The following is a 22,500-nucleotide window of genomic DNA, read 5'->3' as shown; positions in this document are numbered from 1 at the left end:
TATACTGACACACACAGCACCGTGGCTCCCCATTCTGGATCCCCATTCCTGTCAATGGAAGAGACAGTAATGAGCAAGTGGAACCTTCTCTCTGTAGGACTAAATAATGAAGATGTTGCTTTGGAATCTCAAAACACCCATGTATTCAATTGACTGTGTGTAGTTCAGGGAAGGGACTTACCTATTTTATTTATTGTTTAGCATCTAACATACATTTCAGGTGCAATTTCTGCTCATTGGACACACCTTCTGTCAGAAGGGGGCAATTTTTGTTGATTCTCCTCCCCTCTGCAGCTTCTTGTGGCCCCCCAAAATCTAATTTTAGAAGACCTTCTAAAACAGTTTGCTGGGAGGGGGTGGATTCTGCGGGGGGTGGGGGTGGAGCAGAATGAGCAGAAATCACCTTCCTGCTCCCTTCCACCAGCCTCTAATGGATTCAATTCAGTATCCATAATCAGGCTCAGTTATATTTACATTTCTGCTTTAAAGTCACCTCTTCAGTGGTTTCACATTTTAAATGCAAATTGTTCTTTTCAATTGTACTGTTTTAAAGAATAAATCTGAATTTCATGTTTGTATTTTGAGAAATCGGGTGATTCAAATGGCCTCTGGCTAAATTGCTATTTTAATAATAAAGGAGATTAGAGGTCTGTCTTGGTGAGGAGAATTGGGAGAGTGTTTTGGCACCCCGTACTGCTGCTGTGACTAGCAGAGGGAGGTATAGGGCCAGGGGTTGATCAGACCAGGTAAGAAGAAGGGGCATAAGAAAGTTGAAGGTCATTTTTCCTTCTGGGCCATCTTCCACACAAAAGGCTTTGGGTTGCCATAACCGAAAGTCCTCATCCCTGGTCCTGTTGCTGCTAAGTGCCAAATCAGCCCATAACAAGAGATCCCTGACCTACCATTTGATAGTTGATGAATCTGGCATGTATTACTAAGACCTGGAGAGGTGTCCTCAGAGGCTTTGCCCTTCTGGTTACTTGGTGCAGCAGCCACACAAGTTGGAGGGCCTAGGGTAGGGTCACTGTTGTTCATAGGATTGTAATCTTCTTGACCAGGAAACCCATCCATTTCAGATCCAGTTTCAATGGTTTGTTCTCAGCATTCGAAACTCCAATAGTCCTAGGCATTTTTTGCTACAAGGAATTTCATTAGCGCGAGCAGTTTCTGAGCTCTGGGTGCAGTACTGTGCCTAAGATTTCAGATTAAAACTGCAGAGTGGAAGGAAAGGAGGACCTTTTTCTGCCTCCCCACTTCCAGCTACTCTCTGAAGACTGGAGAAGGGACCCTCTTAAGAATATTAGGGGGGCAGGCAGGGGAAGTATGGCTTTGTATTTTGCAGTCTTCACATGAGAACTAGACCATGTGAAAAATGAATATAATATTTTAGCTGCAGTTCATTCATTTTCAGCTTTGTATTCTTTCTATAAAAAGTGTGCCTAGACATTCCATTGTTGTACCCATAACCTAGGTTTAAGGTGCCATTTAGCTCCTAGCTTTCGTATCTCAGTTTCTAACACTATTTGTTCATAGTGTTGGGGCCATCAGGAGCTCCCTAGTGCAGCTGATGGGTTCACTGCCAGCGCCGGTCAAGAAGCCTCACTTTGTTCATTTGCAGGTGTGGTTTGAATCCAAACTGTTCTTGCAAACAGACTTCAAAGCAGCTCACTGTAACCACCAATCAGCAGTTATTGAAAGCCCTTTTGAATTTTGACCACTCTACTGACCTGTCAGTGTTGACTCATGGGGGTGGGAATTAAGAATCTAGCCTGCTAGCCAAATCCAGCGCTCCACCCCTGAAATAAGGAGATGGAGGACTCAGTAGATGGAGGTCACTGGAGGCAGGAAAGCTAAAGGTAGGGGACCTAGGTGAAAAGTAGCTGAAGGAACAGGAATAGGGAACAAATGTTTATTAGACACCAGCTCCTACCATCACCACTGCTGCCATGAAGACTTGGTACTTGTAATGGGCATTCTTTCTAATTGAATCAGTTGTCAGTTGAGTTTGGGGTTCATTTGTTTAATTAGGATCAGTACTCAGTACAAAGCGAGTTTCACTTGTGACCAAGTTTTGTAATATATTCTTGTTTTTTTCTCCACCCCACAGGCTCTGTATATGTTCTATGCCTTGGCTATTGTGTGTGATGATTTCTTTGTTCCATCTTTAGAAAAAATATGTGAGGTACGTGAAAGAGTATTTTTGCTCTTTAAAACTTATGCATTCACAGTTGGTAGACTTAAGGGGGAGAAGCTGCATCCCTGCCTGACAAAATGGAACCTACCATATATTATTTCATCCTTCACATCAAACATGGGACTGTTTGTTCTAACCAGGAATTGGTGTGTGTGTGTGTGTGTGTGTGTGTGTGTGTGTGTGTGTGTGTGTGATTCAGGTCTCGTTTGAAGCTGAATCTACCAAGGTCACACTTCCTGAAACAATATGTGAAGCAAAACATTAATCAAAACTGCATATCATAAAAAATGTGTTTATTATTGGAAAAATGTGAAACTGAGAGAACCAAAATGGACAGATCCTTCCATTCTTAGTTCTAATTGTTTGTGGTCTGCTTCACCCCAGCATCTGAAGGCCATATCAGCCAAGGATGGCATTTTAAGATTTAGCATTTCTGCCAATCACATACTGGAATAATGGGTCCCAAATGTTTCTTTCAGAAACTACATCTGAGCGAAGATGTTGCAGGAGCCACATTTATGGCTGCAGGAAGCTCAACCCCAGAGTTATTTGCATCTGTCATAGGTAAGGAATCTCCTTTGTAGTGTTCATATGCACCAGTTTTCCAAAGGAAAACTAAGGTGGTTACTACACAGATGTGTGCATGGACCACTGGTATTCAAAATAACTATCCTAATGATGTTCAAGTGGGAGCCTACTTCACACAGTAATCATACACTGTGTCAGGGGTGGGGAACTGGTGAGGGTAGATCCAGAGGCAAATGTGAGTGGAACGATGGGTGTAATTTATGTTTGTACAGTCAGCATGTTTGTACAGACTGGCAGAGGTTCTCCAGGGGTTCAGGCACAAATCTCTCCCAGCCCTACCTGGAGATGGTGGGTATTGAGCCTGGGACCTTCTGCATGCATAGCAGATGCTCTGCCACTAAACTATGGCCCTTCCCAAGGATCAGGTCATTTAGTTGTTATTTTTAGCATATCTATTACTAACCCCCTCCTTCATTTCTCTCTTTCTCTCTGTCTAGGTGTGTTTATCACTCATGGTGATGTAGGAGTTGGAACCATTGTTGGTTCAGCCGTTTTCAATATTCTTTGCATTATTGGGGTCTGTGGACTTTTTGCTGGACAGGTTAGTAGGTTTCTTTCATTTTCTTTACCATTACTTCTGCGTAGGAGGGTAAATCAGATAATATAATATGGAGTAAATCTTATTTAAAAATCAAAGGAATTGTGTGATTGTGAACATAATAAGCTCTGTTAATTTGCTGATGATACCTAAATGAATAAACCTGAAGTACCTTCACAGTGTCCTGGCTTGTTTAGCCAAAGTGCGGTTTGTTTGTTCATCTGAACCCAGCCCAGCAGGCTAACCATGGTTTGTTTTCTAGTAATAACCCATGTTGTGAAGCCGTGGTTTGTTGTTGGTTTATGAACCATAGCTTATTTAACTATGGTTGGGTGGTATATCCAACCCCAGCAGTCTTGCTTTGGCATGGTTTACATGGACACCTCTGCTCGGGTGTTCACCAAGCTATAGAGCAACAGCACCTGGAAAACAACACAAACTTTGGAGGAACAAGCCATGACTTGTTTGTTCCACTGTAAGATTTATTGTGGTTCGTTGAACAAACTATGGTTAAAATAAACCATGACTTAGTGTTATGTCCAAACCCAGCTGGTGTGTGTGCAAATATAAAGACACTTGTTTATAAAAATAAATAAATATTGGCTTGAGGGAGACATATCCTCAGTTCTTGTGATGTAGTGCCATATCTAATTGTTGGATTCATGTCCTGCCTCTTAAGGGAAGCTTTTCTTTTGGCCTTAATCACAGAAACAAGACTTAACAAATGTGCTGTAAGTTTTGGGCTTGCTTTAGTTTCTGTTGACCAAAGTGGATCTGATGCTAAACTCAGCACTTGTATTTTTGCAAATCTTTTAAAAACATGAAATAAGGGTTGGAGGGGAGCAGCAGGTTTCGGACTATGGCATATACATTTTTTTAACTTTTCCCTCCCACATCACAATCCCAATGAAAATCCCCTCTCTCCAGAGGTGCTTTTCGGCTCTGGAGGGGAATTGGCTCTTCCTCTTTCCAGAGTGCCTCCAACACAGCAGGCTGAGTCACAAAGAACTGTAGAATATTCCCCTGTAGCTTTGTTTACACTGACCTTCCTTGGGAACGTGTGTGTGTGTGTGTGTGTGTTGCACCTGTTCTTAAAATATTAATGGTCATTCATTAAAGTTTACCAAACAAGTAGAAATATTCAACTTTGACTTGGAGAAAAAGCACTGTGTGCTCATTCGAATATAAGGAGAACATTAGGTACTTCTGCTATTCAGATGAATGTTCTTTAGAATACTTCGTAATTACTAAAGAATTACTTCTTTGGAATACTCATCTGAATAGCAGAAGTACCTAATGTTTCTCCTTATATTCAGCTGAGCACACAGCCCTTTCTCTACTTTGCAAACCTGAATATTTCTACTTTCATGGTAAATTGTAATGAACAAGAGGTGCAGTCCAGCCGAAATGAAGCAATTCAAAGTCCATTGCTTTCGCTGGAAAAGACTTGTGCATATGCTCAATATCCCATGGTTGTCGGTGGGATTTAAAAGTGTGCTTAACTTTGAATTATGCCCACAAAGCATCACACTGTACAACTGTTTTCCCTGTGGGTGTTTAATCAGACGGAATTAAGACCATGTTGTTCAGAATTTTTCTTACGTCAGAGTGAAGCAGTTCTTCCGTAATAGCCCTGAATATCCCACAGCAGCTGTGGGGGACCCTTTGGTCCTCCAGAAGTTGCTGAACTACAACTCCCATCATCCCTGGCCCCTGGCCATGCTTGCTGGGCTTGCTGGGCATTGTAGTTCAGCAACATCTGGAAGGCCAACAGTTTCCCCGTCCTATGGTATGAGGGGTTTCATTCAATGTGGTAGGGTACCCTGGATGAATACCCATGTGGCTACTGTTTTCTGATGTCTCCCGTGTGGTTCTTAAAACATAAGAACATAGGACCATAGGAAGCTGCCTAATACTGAGTCAGACCATCAGTCCATGTAACTCCCTGTTGCTTACCCCATCTGGTAGTGGCTCCGCATGGTCTACCTACTACTGAATTTTGGCAATTTTGGCCCTTTCCCTTGAGATCCAGAACTCCCCTTCTTTGATAGCAAAAGAAGGTAAGAGACCATGCATGTTATGTTGGGTGGGCAGGATTGCATTGAAATAACCCATAGACCATATTAGCACGGTTCTTACTACATTAACATGGTGCCCTCCAGATGTTGTATGACTACAGTTTCCATCCTCCAAAGCCATTATGGCCAATGGTCAAAAATGATGGGAGTTGGCATCAAACAGCATTTGGAGAGGACCAGGTTGGCTATCTTGTCCTAAGTCATATGTGATGAGCAAACAGAGAAATGTGCTTGCATATGTGAACCGGCGCTTTGTTCATTAGCATTGCTTATGCATAGTAAAGCTACTATACAACCAGGTGTTTTCAGAATCAGTCCTTTAAATCCCTGAGATGAAAGTATGGCTAAGGAGTAATTCTGGAGTAACTCTGTCCTCTTTCCAGGTGGTCCGTCTCACCTGGTGGTCTGTGTTCAGGGACTCTGTCTACTATACCATTTCTGTGATCGTGCTTATTGCGGTAAGTTTCCATTTTTGACCTGCTCCTCCATGGAGTTGTGAAGGGCCTGAGTTTGAGACGTGCTGTTGCCACCAGAAAGTTCTTGTTTGTTTTAGGATTTCTTATGAAAAATCAGTAGATTAGGTCACTTATGATGCTTAAAACTAAATTTAAAACTAAATTTAAAAGCTCAAAAAACTACTGAGCTGTAAATCTAGCTGCCATTCCCATCCTCAACTGGAACTGGAAGTCCTCCCACTTACGATGTTACCTAGGGGAGTGCACTGTTCAAGCCCCATGCAATCCATCAGATCTGGCTCCATGTTTGAGAGGGCCCTGGGCAAGATGGTCTCTGGTGGCACTTTGATTAACCCAGCTGAGCTTACAGTACCTGGCAGTGGTAGAGGGAACAATGATGCTTCAAGCAGCTCTGGCTGGCTGGGTCTAATTGCCATTCTCACAATGTTCCCAGAGCAGGGAACTGCATTCTGTTGTAGGGGAGAACTGCATGCAAATGCAAATGCATGAACAAAGTCTTAACTTTTTTTTCCAAGGTGAAAAACCAATATTAAAAACATATCTCTGGATTCCAACAGGAGTGGGGAAGAAGTTGGGAGGCCAGTTTAGAAATGGTTGAGTAAAGCAACCTGCAGTGTTGCTACTCAAAACTACAGCCTTCCCAGGGCCGCTTTTCATTTTAAAAATAATACATACGTCAAGTAGAATAGAAACATTGGCACCCGACCCCACCCCCACTCACCATGCCCCCCCTCCACCTCTTTCCCCCTTTTCTTCCTAATGTAACACTAAATGTCTCAACAAGTAAAACTGATCTGTAGAAAATGTAACAACAAGAACAACAACAACTTATTACTTATACCCCGACCATCTGGCAGGGTCCCCCCAGCCACTCTGGGCGGCCTCCAACAGGAGATTAAAAATACATTAAAAGATCAGGCCTCAGTCCAGTATACTCGAAGGGGTGTCTCCACCCCCATCGTTCTGCCTGGACACTGAGGTCTAGCGCCGAGGGCCTTCTGGCGGTTCCCTCGCTGCGAGAAGCCAAGTTACAGGGAACCAGGTAGAGGGCCTTCTCGGTAGTGGCACCCGCCCTGTGGAACGCCCTCCCACCAGATGTCAAAGAGAAAAACAACTACCAGACTTTTAGAAGACATCTGAAGGCAGCCCTGTTTAGGGAAACTTTTAATGTTTAATAGGTTATTGTATTTTAATATTCTGTTGGAAGCCGCCCAGAGTGGCTGGGGAAACCCAGCCAGATGGGCGGGGTATAAATAAATTATTATTATTATTATTAGTCATTAAAAAACTTCCCTAAACAGGGAAACAATAAAGAGACATTGCACACACTTTTGTAAACCAAGAAATCTTTAATAAAAAAGATGTTTTAAAAAATGGGGGGGGGGGATGCCAGGGCTTCATGATACACCTGTGTGTAATATTTCATATACCCCAGTGCTGTTAAACCTAAGGCACCATCTGTGAGTCTGGATCTGCATCCATACAATATAATTGCCACCTTATTTTGCCACAAACACCCAGTATAGATGTGGTGTTGAATTTGGCCTTGACTGCCACAACGGTTATACAGTATCAAACATTTGTATTGGTTGAAAGTCCTTTTCTGCCCAGAAACCATTCTATGCTAGACATTAATATCTGCCTCTGTTAAGCCTTTTCATGTGCTGTGTAATGTACTGGAATTTCTTCAGATTGCCCTAGAGAAATATAATTCTTCTTTTCTCTCTCTCTCCTTTCTCCTCCCTTTTAGTTTATCTATGATGAGAAAATTGTATGGTAAGCTGTGGTTCTTATTTCTTGCACACGGACTGAAGATTAGAATGTAACCTTGTCTTAAGTATTTTAGGCAATATGACAAGAGAGAGACCCCTGGCGTGAGCCCATTCTGTCACCGCAATGCCGATGATTGAAATAAGTGAATGGTTAGTCAGGGTGAAGGGGCAGGTGAAGGTCACGTAGTATTAGATAAATGAATAAAGTGATGCTACAGTGTTTCAGGGAAGTCTTTGCTGAAGAAAGGTGTCTCAAGAGAGGGAAATGGTTTGGCAAGCAGAGCGGCAGAGGCTTTTAGACCTAGAGAACGCCAGTTCAGAAGGTAACAACAGAGAAAATGGAGCTGAAAGCAGAAAGGATGGCATGAGAAGAGGCTAAAGAGATGAAAGTCCCAACAAGCCAAAAAAAGTAATTATGAACAAATTGGGATCCGAACTTCCAAATAATGCAGATAATGAGACGAGGTGCAAAGGGAAAGGGGGAGCAAAGAGCTTTTGCCCATGACAATAGTTAGTTTAGTTAGCTTATTAAATTTATGAATTGCTTCCCGTAACAAAAAGCCCCGAAGAGGCAAATCTGTTTTCATGAACGATGGGAGCCCTGCATGCACAAAAGGCAGAAAATAATTGCTCACAGTGGTATCAGTGGTGCTTTCCCAAGAAAAGTATGCTTTGTGGCCTAGTGACAGCACTGCTAATTGCACCTAGTACTTTACTAATTTCCTTCTTTTTATTTCTTTGAGGTGGGAAAGTCTTGTGCTCATCATTATGTATTCATTCTATATACTTATCATGAAGTAAGTACTTTTCTTTTCTCCCACTGATCTTTAATTGTGTTTGGCTATTGTTAATCTGGGGATGCATTGTGATTTAATGCATGCCTAATGATTACTCAGATAAGATCACCCTTTCCTTTTATTGCTGTAACATTCCCCAGGTTGGATAGATTTTTGTCTGGATATATATTGTGTGCAAAAAAGCACAGTGAGTTAGTAGTTTGGCCCTGTGGAGGCTGCCGTGGTATTGAAGGGAGTTGCAACTAAGAAGAAATACTGCTGTGGAAAGTGGGTTTCTTGCCTTCCATTGTCTCCTTAAGCTAACCAACCCCCCCCTCCAAATCTACTCCAAATGATTGCAGGTAGGGGTGGGGAAGAAATTTGATTCAGTTTGCATTTGAAGGCAAACCTATCCAATTCTGAAACAAATGGAAACTTAAAAACAGCCATCCTTTGACATTTACACTTCTCTGAAATATGTAATGCAGTTTTCCAGCCATCCACTTTGTACAAATATGCATAACAAGCTGCTTTGGAAATGTGGAGAACTGAAACTAAGGCTGGAAAAATGAGAAGCTGAGAGGAACCAAAACTGATGGAATCACCCACTCCAAGTTAGGGGACCCTCTAGGACAGCATGGGAGGTGTTTTGGTGTGGTGTGCGGACTGCAAGGGGGAAGGGGATTTGGTAAAAATGGCCTCCTAGGCTGTTTCACTGATGAAAGGCATCCTCTAGATCAAAGAACTTTTCATCAGTGGAAGGAGTGGATGGCGCTGTGGTCTAAACCACTGAGCCTCTTGGGCTTGCTGATCGGAAGGTCGGTGGTTCGAATCCATGCGACAGGTTGAGCTCCCATTTCTTTGTCCCAGTTCCTGCCAACCTAGGAGTTCAAAAGCATGGCAAAGCAAGTAGATAAATAGGTACCACTGTGGCAGGAAGCTAAATGGTGTTTCCGTGCGCTCTGGCACTCATCAAGGTGTCTTGTTGCACCAGAAGCGGTTTAGTCCTGCTGGCCACATGACCTGGAAAGCTGTCTGCGGACAAATGCTGGCTCCCTTGGCCTGAAGCGAGATGAGTGCCACACCCCATAGTTGCCTTTGACTGGACTTAGCCATCCAGGGGTCCTTTACTTTTTACTTTTTTTACTATTAGATATAACCCAGTGTAGGGACGTGGGTGGCTCTGTGGACTTCCGATCAGAAGGTCGGCGGTTCAAATCCCCGTGACGGGGTGAGCTCCCGTTGCTTGGTCCCTGCTCCTGCCAACCTAGCAGCTCAAAAGCACGTCAAAGTGCAAGTAGATAAATAGGTACCGCTCTGGCGGGAAGGTAAACACCGTTTCTGTGCTCTGCTCTGGTTCGCCAGAAGCGGCTTAGTTATGCTAGTCACATGACCCGGAAGCTGTACGCCGGCTCCCTTGGCCAATAAAGGGAGATGAGAGCCGCAACCCCAGAGTCAGCCACGACTGGACCTAATGGCCAGGGGTCCCTTTACCTTTACTTATAACCCAGTGTAAGTAAATACATGACTTGCAGTAGGAGAAAGGTTTGATCTTGAGAAAGATTAAAAGTGTGATGTGTATGGGAGATGTTCTCTCCCTTTCTTCTTCTTCTTTTGCTGTTCATCTTTTTCATTTCATAGAGCAGAAGTAGACAGTGGTCATGTTTGCTTGCCATGTTGAACAATAGTTAATGGTTTGCCATGATCACACATAAAAGGGCTCTGTGCTACCCACTTGCATGCAGAGAAAGCAAACCATTACATCTGAACCAGGGATTGTGCCTTGTTTGAGAGAAGGCCCTTAGCCCAGTAGTAGAGCAGCTGCTTTGGATGCAGAAGGTCCCAGGTTCAATTCTGCTGCACCTCCAGTTAGGGCTAGAACTGGGAGAGAACCTTGTCTGAAATGTGGAGAGCTGCTGCAGGAAGTTAGTAATAGTGTGTGTTCATATAGCAATGCACCATGTATATTACATGACTTTTATACCTGTGTAATATACACAATGTTGCATGCATACCTTTTGTTTGTATGTGTACCCATAAAAAGCATAAGTCATGATCCAGCTGAAGCATATGTACTTTTAGACCCCATTGCATTTAGCGGGAGATATATAGGCATGCTCTTAGTTCTGCACTTGAAAATCAATGCTGTGTAGAACTGATTAATTTTGGCTGGATCACGGCCAAAGTGTATTGCATTCATCATCCAGTGATGTTCCCTTTGGCAAATAGCTGTGTCTCAACCTACACTTTTCAAAGTGGTAACAAGCACTGGAAAGTGCCATAGAAAAGATTGCTGGAAGTTAACTATCTGCCATTAGAATGTTAGCATTTTTCTCCCTCTATCCATCTAGGTACAATGTGAAGATGCAGAAATTCTTTACTATCAAAAGCATGAATGTTGGCAATGGCAACACTGTCAACAGCGAACTGGAAGATGGTAATGAATCTTTTGACATTAGCTGTGATGACCCTTCATTGCCATTGCTGTGGAAAGGTAAGGCTAAGCAGACAGGAGCTGGACAAAAGCTTGACGAGAAATATTGTTCTCTGATAGTGTTTCTCCATACATTGACAACTGGCACCTGCAACAAAATGTTGTGATGGGGAACACTCCTCTTTTCTGCCCCAAGTCATCCAGCCATGCTCCCCTTCATGACAGGGCATTCTGTTCCATTTTTATGTCCTGGTCCTTGCCCAAGAGCCAATCACCATTCTGTGGCAACTGAGTATGCTCAGTTTTCAACTGGGCTGTTTTGATGTGGGTGGTTGTGAGTGTGTGGGTGTGTGAGAGAGAAACAAAATAAAAAAAATTCTTCCAGTAGCACCTTAGAGACCGACTAAGTTTGTTATTGGTATTAGCTTTCGTGTGCCTGCACACTTCTTCATATACTAGGTATCTGAAGAAGTGTGCATGCACACAAAAGCTCATACCAATAACAAACTTAGTTGGTCTCTAAGGTGCTACTGGAAGAATTTTTTTTATTTTGTTTCAACTACGGCACACCAACATGGCTACCTAACTGTAACTAGAACTGGAGAGAGAGAGAGAGAGAGAGAGAGAGAGAGAGAGAGAGAGAGAGAGAGGAGCAGTTTTGGTTCCAAAAACAATGGTACTCATGCCAGAACATCAGAAATAGAGGGTAAGTTAGCCAGCTCCCATTCTCAAGCAGAATTATATAATATCTTCCAGTTCTTTCTTTTTTTCTTTCACTACTCTCTGAGAATTGTAGCTAATGTTAGCCCTACTCAGAGTAGACCCACTGAAATCCATGGGCATGACTAGTTTAGGTTTATGAATTTTAGTGGGTCTGGTTTGAGTAAAACATAGCTGGATGCAACCCAATCACATCTGACACAGCTAAGCCTTTTCAAAATTACCGCAGCTCAAGGGTAAGGAGCCCTTTTCAGCCCGAAGGCCATGCTTAGTTGTAGGGAAGCTTCCAGGGTCCGCATGCCAGTGTTGGGCATGGCCAGAATCAAAAGGGAGTGGAGCAATGGATGTGACTCGTGCCGTTGTATGGTAGGCTACCTGCCAGATATGCAGAACTTTGGCTACCTGCCAGAATATCTGGCTACCTGCCAGATATGCACCCACATATACCAGATATGTCTCTTCATCATCCATCTAGCTAGCAGGTCAATTCCAGCCAAGCAAAAGCACTCATGGAGGACACAGGGCATGGCTCATGAGGGGCATGTGCTAGGAAGGGAATGCAGCCTAAGGAGAATTCAGAGATGCTGGGATGGCCACATGGAGCCCCAAAGACTGGGTGGGGGAGGGTTATCCACCTTTGCCCTAGCACACATGTTCACATGATGCTAACATGGATCATAATGTCTGTGCCTGCAGCTTTGCTGTGGTTTATTTATTTATTTATTTTAGATGATTAATAGGCCACTCTTTGAGTGAAAGCCTCTCAGAATGGTTCACACCAATTTAAATCAACAATCAAGTCAATAGAAGGTACAATATAACCAGCATGGACCAAGCAGTGACGGAAACAAAAGATAGATTAAAACAAGTAATGCGAGCTGTACAAACTAGGAATACCTGTGTGAATAAAAAAGGTCTTTAGCTGCTGCTGAAAAGAGAGATTTTGCACCAGGCAATTCTCTCTTTGCACCTGGCAAGCATTCCAAAGTTGGGCCACTGGAAGGGAGAATGCCCTATATCACCCGTCTTGTTGGCATTCTTGCTCTCAGGTTCGGCCGCACTTCTAGTGATGCACCTCAAGATTCCCACAGGTGCTTATTGGCTACTCTTGGAATCTCAGGCTTATTTCTTGAATGGAAGCTGGCTCACAGGCATGCTGTTTCTTCCCTGACTGACATGCCCTTGTGGCCACATAGATCATTCATGCAGATACAAGCTCCCAGATGTATTATATATAGCACCGCCTTGGGACTTAGGATAGCATTGTTTTTCATGCTGCATTCTGGAGGACCCTGGAGAACATCAGTAATAGGAGACAGTCATCTCTAAAAGACAGCTTAGCAATGTACAGCTACAGCAGAGCGTTTTATATATTCCAGGAGGCCATGCCCTCAATTTGCACAGAGCCTCAAAAAGGCCCAACATGCCTGGCAATGGCTCTCTTGCACCTAAGAACATGCAAAAGACTCGTTTGCAACATGCTGGGGTTCTGGTGCAGGTGTGCAGGGATCCCTTGACAAGTCCATATGAATGGTGGAAAGCCTGGAAACTATTTTAATAAGGCACCAAACAGAAGAACGTTTGTTTCAGCATTAATGTGTAGCCGCTGAGTGAGGAACAGCAGGAAAACTGAAGCATCCATAAGAGTGCTGGATTCCAGTGTGGAGCAAGTGTTCTGGCACTTTGGTATCATGTTGTGTCCTCAGAAGCAATTACTGGCACCCAGCTGTGCAAGATATGCTGCCTTTCACAGGCTTGTCTGTGAAGTTACCAGCAATTCCTGAGTGGGAAAGTAACAGCCAAGTGACTGGTGCATTAGGTGGTACTACAAAGTGTTTGAATTTTTGAAGCAGACATTGAGAGATGGCTCTCACCATATACAGACAGTCTCAACACTTGTAGGAAGAAAAGTAGGCATTTTTAAAAAAACTGTTTAGAAAAGGAACTGCATCTTTTTCTTTCCTTCTCCCCCACCACCTTCCTTTTCCTGTTTAAACTAATGCTGCATGGAAGACTATATTTCTGACCCTGTTTTTTTGATCCTGAAAGATTTCCATATCATCTATCTATCTATCATCTATCTATCTATCTCCTCCTCTTTACGGAAAAGAAAAGCTTTCACACAACAGTTATCGTTAGCTTTTTCAGTAAGGGTTCAAGCAGTGAGAATGCCAAGAGGTCTGTTCTTAGTTTTTGTCTTCCTTGCTTCAGTTTTGCTGTAATTTTTTTCACTCAAGGGGGAATGTTAATACAGCGTGAGTATCCACCTAGCATTGTCCTTTGTAAGAGCACTGTGCAAACTGAGCCAGAATGAAGCTATTTGCCATGTTAAAGCTGCACAATAGCTTGCCTTCATTTGACCTCCCCTCTGCACAACTAACTGCCCCCAGGCAGCCTTTTTGCTGCTAGCTGAAATATGCCACATCTTTCTGTTGCCCTGGCTGCTGAAACATGCCCTACTTGTAGCTTTGAGCACAGCCTCCAGCAAAGCTGCCCGGGTCCTTTGGTTAACACCTCTCTTGGGTCAGTGGGGCTCAGATCTCACCTTAATCTTCTCCAGTGTATGAGTGCAAGGTCTGATTATTTTCTAACAAAGAACACCTGCTCTCTACCCAATGCATTCTACATCCTGATGGTGGGAATTCTATTACTTGAGGGTGCAGATAAAAGGGAGGTTCACAGACTGCTGAGCGGCCTTTGAAGCTTGTAACTTTTATTGCTTCCAAGAGCTTCGACTGGAAAAACATAAAAGCTTCTATTACTGGATTCTCATATATAGAGAGCTTTTCACCCAGAGGAAAATCCAATTTCAGAGACAAGCCTTCTACGCAAGAAGAGAAGATTTGTACCTTTGCTGCTAATGCCCATGTTTTGACAGTAATAACATGGTGGCTGGACCCCCTGGTTTTTATTGTGATGGTCCACAGATTGGCTTTGATTTCTAGCTAGTCAATAGAAACCCCATAGTGATTAAATACGTTAGGGCATGGGATTGTGTGGAATAGAGGTCAGCTGCTTCAACAACTTATTCACATTCCAGAGGGTGGCATTTATCTTTTTCAGCAAAAACAACACAGAGATGTGTGGCACTCCATAAGATTAACAGACTTGTTGTACCATAGATTTCCCTGGGCTAGAGCCCACTTTGTCTGATACAACTTATCCAAAACAATTGGGGCAGTGGTTCCCAAACTCCAGCACCACCCATGGACCACTTGAAAATTGCTGAGGCTCTTGGCAGACCACTTAATGATGTTTCTGCCCATTGTACCTATTGTAATTTCTTATATTGTATTACAATCTGAATTCTAAGAAATGAAAGAAGCAATAAAAGTACAATAAAAAAATCAATTTGAATATTCAGTGCTATAGATGTGCAATCGCCCACCTTTAACCACAAATCTGCAGACACTCTGCAGACCACCTGGATGAAGCTGGTGGACCACTGATGGTCCACAGACCACAGTTTGGAAATCCCTGGACCAGGGTGCTCAGAAGGAAAAAGGACAGGACTTCTACCTATTTGATAATTATGCAGAAGAGGACATATATATATATATATATATATGTTTTGGTGTCTTCGGGTGTCTTCCCGTGTAAGAGTTGGGGTGTCTAGGCGACGTTTCGACGAGGTCTCACTCGTCATCTTCAGGCTGGTGCTTTCGGCTTCTTGTTGCTAGAACAGAGCAGGATCTCAGTGTTTGAGTTCCTATAAATACTGTTGAGGGGGTGTGGTGTATAGCCTCCAACGTTCTGGGCAGAGAGGAAGTTCCTAGGTTAATGTGCCTTTTCTTCTTTTGTTCATTAATTACTTGAGGGATATCTTGAGTGATTACTTGAGTGATATTCTGAGTACCACTTAGGAGGGTCATTAGGTGTGGATTAGTTGCTAAAGCTTTCGTGTCTTGACCTCTTGAGCTTGTGAAGAGTTTTTCTGAGAAGATGGCTGTACTGCACTTAGTTGTGCTCTGGCTTGGCTTCGTGTATAGGGGCGAGCTGTGGTTTTGTGCCCTGTGCCAGCCAGATCTGTGTAGGGATTGCAGGGGGGTGCAGCATCCGGAGGTGCCACTATGGTTTGGCTACTGGATGGTGTCTGTAATTTATCTGTGGAGAGGGTCTGGGTTTGGGTCTGGTGTGGTTGATTGGAGATGGCGTTCTGTGTGCCTCTGGTTCTGGTGTCGGTTTTTGTGGGGAGGGCTAATTTCCAGATGTCTGGCAGGCGGGACGTGTCGTCACGCTTGTTCATGTTGTGAGGGTGTTTCTCTATCTCGATGGCTTCCATGATTATTCTCTTGTGGTGATGTTCCATGTTAAAGAGCAATTTGGAATCTGCAAAATTAATTTCGTGTCCTGTTTCTTTCATGTGTTGGTAAAGAGAGGAAGTTTTTTCTTCTTTTTTGACGGCATTCTTGTGTTCTGCGATACGTGCATTTATTCGTCTGTTTGTTTGTCCAATGTACGTGGCTGGGCAGACTTTGCAGGGTATTTCATAGACCCCTTGGTTTTCTAACTGGATTTTATCTTTTGGGTTTCTGAGGATATTGGCTATTTTTTGGTTGGTGCAAAAGGCTGTTTTGATATTGTGTTTATGGAGGATTTTGCTAATTTTATCTGTAGTGCCCTTGATATAAGGAAGGAGGGCCATGCCATTGTTTTCTTCTGTGTCTTGGTTTTTGGGGGGTGTTTCTTTTTGGATTAGCTTCGTAACCCTGTTTTGCTGGTATCCGTTGGCGATTAACACATTTGAGAGATTCTGTAACTCAGTTGTCAAGTGGTCTTTGTCAGCCAGGCGTTTGGTTCTGGAGATGAGAGTCTTGGCTACGGAGTTTATTTGTGCAGGGTGGTGGTGTGATTGTGCATGTAAGTAGCGGTTGGTGTGTGTTTTTTTCCGGTAGATAGTGTGTCCTAGGGAGCCAACAGGTTTTTTGTAGATTAGGACGTCAAGGAAGGGAAGTTGGTTGTTGGCTTCTATTTCCATAGTGAATTGTATTTTGGGGTGTAGGCTGTTGAGATGTGTGAGGAAGCTATCTAGTTTTTCCTTCCCGTGTGGCCAAATTACAAAGGTGTCGTCAACATATCTGAGCCAAAGTTTGGGTTTGTGTTCTGACTTGTCTAAAGCATTGGTTTCAAAGTGTTCCATGTACAGATTTGCGATGACCGGTGAGAGGGGTGATCCCATAGGTGCTCCTTCTATCTGTTTGTATCTTTGTCCATTGTGGATGAAGTACGTGTTGGTTAGGCAGTGGTTGGTCAGGTCCAGGATGTATTCGGGGGGATTGTATTTGTTTTGAATGGCTGTCAAGGCTTCATTAATGGGCACTTGTGTGAAGAGAGATACAACATCGAAGCTCACAAGTAGGTCATCGGGATGTAGGTTTTGCTTCTTTATTGTTTCTATGAACTGGAAGGAGTTTGTAACGTGTGAAGCGATAGATTCTGCATAGGGCTGAAGTTGCTTAGCGAGAAATTTAGCGAGATTTTGTAGAGGTGAGCCTATGGAGCTGACTATTGGTCTGAGTGGTGTTCCTTCTTTGTGTATCTTGGGGAGACCGTAGAGTTTGGGGCATCTGGATGATTTTTCTCTGGGGATGATTCTTAGCTGGATTTCTTCACTGATAGGAGAGGCTTTTATTTTGGATTTGGTGGTTTTTTCCAGATAGGTGGTGGGATCTGTTTTTATAGGTTGGTAGGTAGGGTCTTGGAGTAGATTTGATAGTTTTGCTTGGTAGTCCGATGTGTTCATCACAACAGTGGCATTACCTTTGTCTGCTGGGAGAATGATTATGTTGTTGTCTTTCCTCAGGTTGGTGAGTGCTTTCTGTTCTTCTTTGTGTAAATTGCTTCTGGGTGGTTTGCTGGAGCAGAGGATGTTGGTGACTTCAAGTCTGATTTTATTGGCTTCATCTGGGTTGATTTTGGTTAGGCTAGCTTCGACTCCGCATATGATGTTTTCCGTGGGGATGCGTCTCGGGGCGACTGCAAAGTTGAAACCTTTGGAGAGTACTTTGGTTTCAGTTGAGGTGAGGATCCTGTCTGATATGTTATGTACTGTTTGTTTCATGGGTTGTTGTGGAGGGTGGCTGGGCTTCTGGCGTTTCTCTAGTTTGTGGAGTTTGTTGGTGTGTATGTCTGTCTTATGTGAGGACTCTGTTTCAGCTCTCCAAACGGCTAGTTGTTTGCATTTGTCCCAGAGTGCAGGGTGGATTTTGTTACAGAGTTTGAGGTGAAGAGTGAGCAGATCTTTGTTGGTTTGGTTTAGTAGGTATCTTTTCTTATGTAGTTCGTTTCTGATTAGGGATAGTTCAGTTCGTTTCAGGATCCTTTCGGTAGCTGGGGTTTTAGAGTGGAATTTAAGTTGGAAGCATGTGGGAATTAAGTTGTTGTCTCGGCAGTTGCGTAGGAACAAGAGATCACATAAGATGGTGGCTCTTCGGATTTCTAGTTTCTCGTAGGTTCTTGTCAGCTGGAAGGTTTCCTCCCCGTAGAGGTGAGATATTTGCTTTCGTAGATTTTCACGGGTACAGGAATGTAGGTTTTGGTGTCTTCGGGTGTCTTCCCGTGTAAGAGTTGGGGTGTCTAGGCGACGTTTCGACGAGGTCTCACTCGTCATCTTCAGGCTGGTGCTTTCGGCTTCTTGTTGCTAGAACAGAGCAGGATCTCAGTGTTTGAGTTCCTATAAATACTGTTGAGGGGGTGTGGTGTATAGCCTCCAACGTTCTGGGCAGAGAGGAAGTTCCTAGGTTAATGTGCCTTTTCTTCTTTTGTTCATTAATTACTTGAGGGATATCTTGAGTGATTACTTGAGTGATATTCTGAGTACCACTTAGGAGGGTCATTAGGTGTGGATTAGTTGCTAAAGCTTTCGTGTCTTGACCTCTTGACCTTGTAAAGAGTTTTTCTGAGAAGATGGCTGTACTGCACTTAGTTGTGCTCTGGCTTGGCTTCGTGTATAGGGGCGAGCTGTGGTTTTGTGCCCTGTGCCAGCCAGATCTGTGTAGGGATTGCAGGGGGGTGCAGCATCCGGAGGTGCCACTATGGTTTGGCTACTGGATGGTGTCTGTAATTTATCTGTGGAGAGGGTCTGGGTTTGGGTCTGGTGTGGTTGATTGGAGATGGCGTTCTGTGTGCCTCTGGTTCTGGTGTCGGTTTTTGTGGGGAGGGCTAATTTCCAGATGTCTGGCAGGCGGGACGTGTCGTCACGCTTGTTCATGTTGTGAGGGTGTTTCTCTATCTCGATGGCTTCCATGATTATTCTCTTGTGGTGATGTTCCATGTTAAAGAGCAATTTGGAATCTGCAAAATTAATTTCGTGTCCTGTTTCTTTCATGTGTTGGTAAAGAGAGGAAGTTTTTTCTTCTTTTTTGACGGCATTCTTGTGTTCTGCGATACGTGCATTTATTCGTCTGTTTGTTTGTCCAATGTACGTGGCTGGGCAGACTTTGCAGGGTATTTCATAGACCCCTTGGTTTTCTAACTGGATTTTATCTTTTGGGTTTCTGAGGATATTGGCTATTTTTTGGTTGGTGCAAAAGGCTGTTTTGATATTGTGTTTATGGAGGATTTTGCTAATTTTATCTGTAGTGCCCTTGATATAAGGAAGGAGGGCCATGCCATTGTTTTCTTCTGTGTCTTGGTTTTTGGGGGGTGTTTCTTTTTGGATTAGCTTCGTAACCCTGTTTTGCTGGTATCCGTTGGCGATTAACACATTTGAGAGATTCTGTAACTCAGTTGTCAGGTGGTCTTTGTCAGCCAGGCGTTTGGTTCTGGAGATGAGAGTCTTGGCTACGGAGTTTATTTGTGCAGGGTGGTGGTGTGATTGTGCATGTAAGTAGCGGTTGGTGTGTGTTTTTTTCCGGTAGATAGTGTGTCCTAGGGAGCCATCAGGTTTTTTGTAGATTAGGACGTCAAGGAAGGGAAGTTGGTTGTTGGCTTCTATTTCCATAGTGAATTGTATTTTGGGGTGTAGGCTGTTGAGATGTGTGAGGAAGCTATCTAGTTTTTCCTTCCCGTGTGGCCAAATTACAAAGGTGTCGTCAACATATCTGAGCCAAAGTTTGGGTTTGTGTTCTGACTTGTCTAAAGCATTGGTTTCAAAGTGTTCCATGTACAGATTTGCGATGACCGGTGAGAGGGGTGATCCCATAGGTGCTCCTTCTATCTGTTTGTATCTTTGTCCATTGTGGATGAAGTACGTGTTGGTTAGGCAGTGGTTGGTCAGGTCCAGGATGTATTCGGGGGGATTGTATTTGTTTTGAATGGCTGTCAAGGCTTCATTAATGGGCACTTGTGTGAAGAGAGATACAACATCGAAGCTCACAAGTAGGTCATCGGGATGTAGGTTTTGCTTCTTTATTGTTTCTATGAACTGGAAGGAGTTTGTAACGTGTGAAGCGATAGATTCTGCATAGGGCTGAAGTTGCTTAGCGAGAAATTTAGCGAGATTTTTGTAGCCGTTTGGAGAGCTGAAACAGAGTCCTCACATAAGACAGACATACACACCAACAAACTCCACAAACTAGAGAAACGCCAGAAGCCCAGCCACCCTCCACAACAACCCATGAAACAAACAGTACATAACATATCAGACAGGATCCTCACCTCAACTGAAACCAAAGTACTCTCCAAAGGTTTCAACTTTGCAGTCGCCCCGAGACGCATCCCCACGGAAAACATCATATGCGGAGTCGAAGCTAGCCTAACCAAAATCAACCCAGATGAAGCCAATAAAATCAGACTTGAAGTCACCAACATCCTCTGCTCCAGCAAACCACCCAGAAGCAATTTACACAAAGAAGAACAGAAAGCACTCACCAACCTGAGGAAAGACAACAACATAATCATTCTCCCAGCAGACAAAGGTAATGCCACTATTGTGATGAACACATCGGACTACCAAGCAAAACTATCAAATCTACTCCAAGACCCTACCTACCAACCTATAAAAACAGATCCCACCACCTATCTGGAAAAAACCACCAAATCCAAAATAAAAGCCTCTCCTATCAGTGAAGAAATCCAGCTAAGAATCATCCCCAGAGAAAAATCATCCAGATGCCCCAAACTCTACGGTCTCCCCAAGATACACAAAGAAGGAACACCACTCAGACCAATAGTCAGCTCCATAGGCTCACCTCTACAAAATCTCGCTAAATTTCTCGCTAAGCAACTTCAGCCCTATGCAGAATCTATCGCTTCACACGTTACAAACTCCTTCCAGTTCATAGAAACAATAAAGAAGCAAAACCTACATCCCGATGACCTACTTGTGAGCTTCGATGTTGTATCTCTCTTCACACAAGTGCCCATTAATGAAGCCTTGACAGCCATTCAAAACAAATACAATCCCCCCGAATACATCCTGGACCTGACCAACCACTGCCTAACCAACACGTACTTCATCCACAATGGACAAAGATACAAACAGATAGAAGGAGCACCTATGGGATCACCCCTCTCACCGGTCATCGCAAATCTGTACATGGAACACTTTGAAACCAATGCTTTAGACAAGTCAGAACACAAACCCAAACTTTGGCTCAGATATGTTGACGACACCTTTGTAATTTGGCCACACGGGAAGGAAAAACTAGATAGCTTCCTCACACATCTCAACAGCCTACACCCCAAAATACAATTCACTATGGAAATAGAAGCCAACAACCAACTTCCCTTCCTTGACGTCCTAATCTACAAAAAACCTGATGGCTCCCTAGGACACACTATCTACCGGAAAAAAACACACACCAACCGCTACTTACATGCACAATCACACCACCACCCTGCACAAATAAACTCCGTAGCCAAGACTCTCATCTCCAGAACCAAACGCCTGGCTGACAAAGACCACCTGACAACTGAGTTACAGAATCTCTCAAATGTGTTAATCGCCAACGGATACCAGCAAAACAGGGTTACGAAGCTAATCCAAAAAGAAACACCCCCCAAAAACCAAGACACAGAAGAAAACAATGGCATGGCCCTCCTTCCTTATATCAAGGGCACTACAGATAAAATTAGCAAAATCCTCCATAAACACAATATCAAAACAGCCTTTTGCACCAACCAAAAAATAGCCAATATCCTCAGAAACCCAAAAGATAAAATCCAGTTAGAAAACCAAGGGGTCTATGAAATACCCTGCAAAGTCTGCCCAGCCACGTACATTGGACAAACAAACAGACGAATAAATGCACGTATCGCAGAACACAAGAATGCCGTCAAAAAAGAAGAAAAAACTTCCTCTCTTTACCAACACATGAAAGAAACAGGACACGAAATTAATTTTGCAGATTCCAAATTGCTCTTTAACATGGAACATCACCACAAGAGAATAATCATGGAAGCCATCGAGATAGAGAAACACCCTCACAACATGAACAAGCGTGACGACACGTCCCGCCTGCCAGACATCTGGAAATTAGCCCTCCCCACAAAAACCGACACCAGAACCAGAGGCACACAGAACGCCATCTCCAATCAACCACACCAGACCCAAACCCAGACCCTCTCCACAGATAAATTACAGACACCATCCAGTAGCCAAACCATAGTGGCACCTCCGGATGCTGCACCCCCCTGCAATCCCTACACAGATCTGGCTGGCACAGGGCACAAAACCACAGCTCGCCCCTATACACGAAGCCAAGCCAGAGCACAACTAAGTGCAGTACAGCCATCTTCTCAGAAAAACTCTTTACAAGGTCAAGAGGTCAAGACACGAAAGCTTTAGCAACTAATCCACACCTAATGACCCTCCTAAGTGGTACTCAGAATATCACTCAAGTAATCACTCAAGATATCCCTCAAGTAATTAATGAACAAAAGAAGAAAAGGCACATTAACCTAGGAACTTCCTCTCTGCCCAGAACGTTGGAGGCTATACACCACACCCCCTCAACAGTATTTATAGGAACTCAAACACTGA

General features: G+C 43.6%; 1 protein-coding gene across 2 annotated transcripts in view; it reads left to right on the top strand.

Annotated features, from left to right (window-relative positions):
• SLC24A4 (solute carrier family 24 member 4) overlaps positions 1–22,500 on the top strand; it is a 121,508-nt gene that overhangs the window by 78,258 nt on the left and 20,750 nt on the right. Inside the window, exons 4-10 of one of the 2 annotated variants that reach the window (XM_081173315.1) lie at positions 2,108–2,182; positions 2,674–2,758; positions 3,220–3,323; positions 5,782–5,856; positions 7,625–7,650; positions 8,390–8,443; positions 10,774–10,916. In XM_081173315.1, coding sequence (XP_081029441.1) covers positions 2,108–2,182; positions 2,674–2,758; positions 3,220–3,323; positions 5,782–5,856; positions 7,625–7,650; positions 8,390–8,443; positions 10,774–10,916 — 562 coding nt within the window. The remainder of the gene's footprint in view (positions 1–2,107; positions 2,183–2,673; positions 2,759–3,219; positions 3,324–5,781; positions 5,857–7,624; positions 7,651–8,389; positions 8,444–10,773; positions 10,917–22,500) is intronic. The other variant, XM_081173316.1, reaches the window with a different exon arrangement.

Source organism: Podarcis bocagei, assembly GCF_964188305.1.
Source record: "Podarcis bocagei genome assembly, chromosome: 1".
NCBI classification, from domain to species: Eukaryota; Metazoa; Chordata; class Lepidosauria; order Squamata; family Lacertidae; genus Podarcis; species Podarcis bocagei.
The sequence above is the reverse complement of the archived record's forward strand: the minus strand, read 5'-3'. Positions and strand labels throughout refer to the sequence as shown.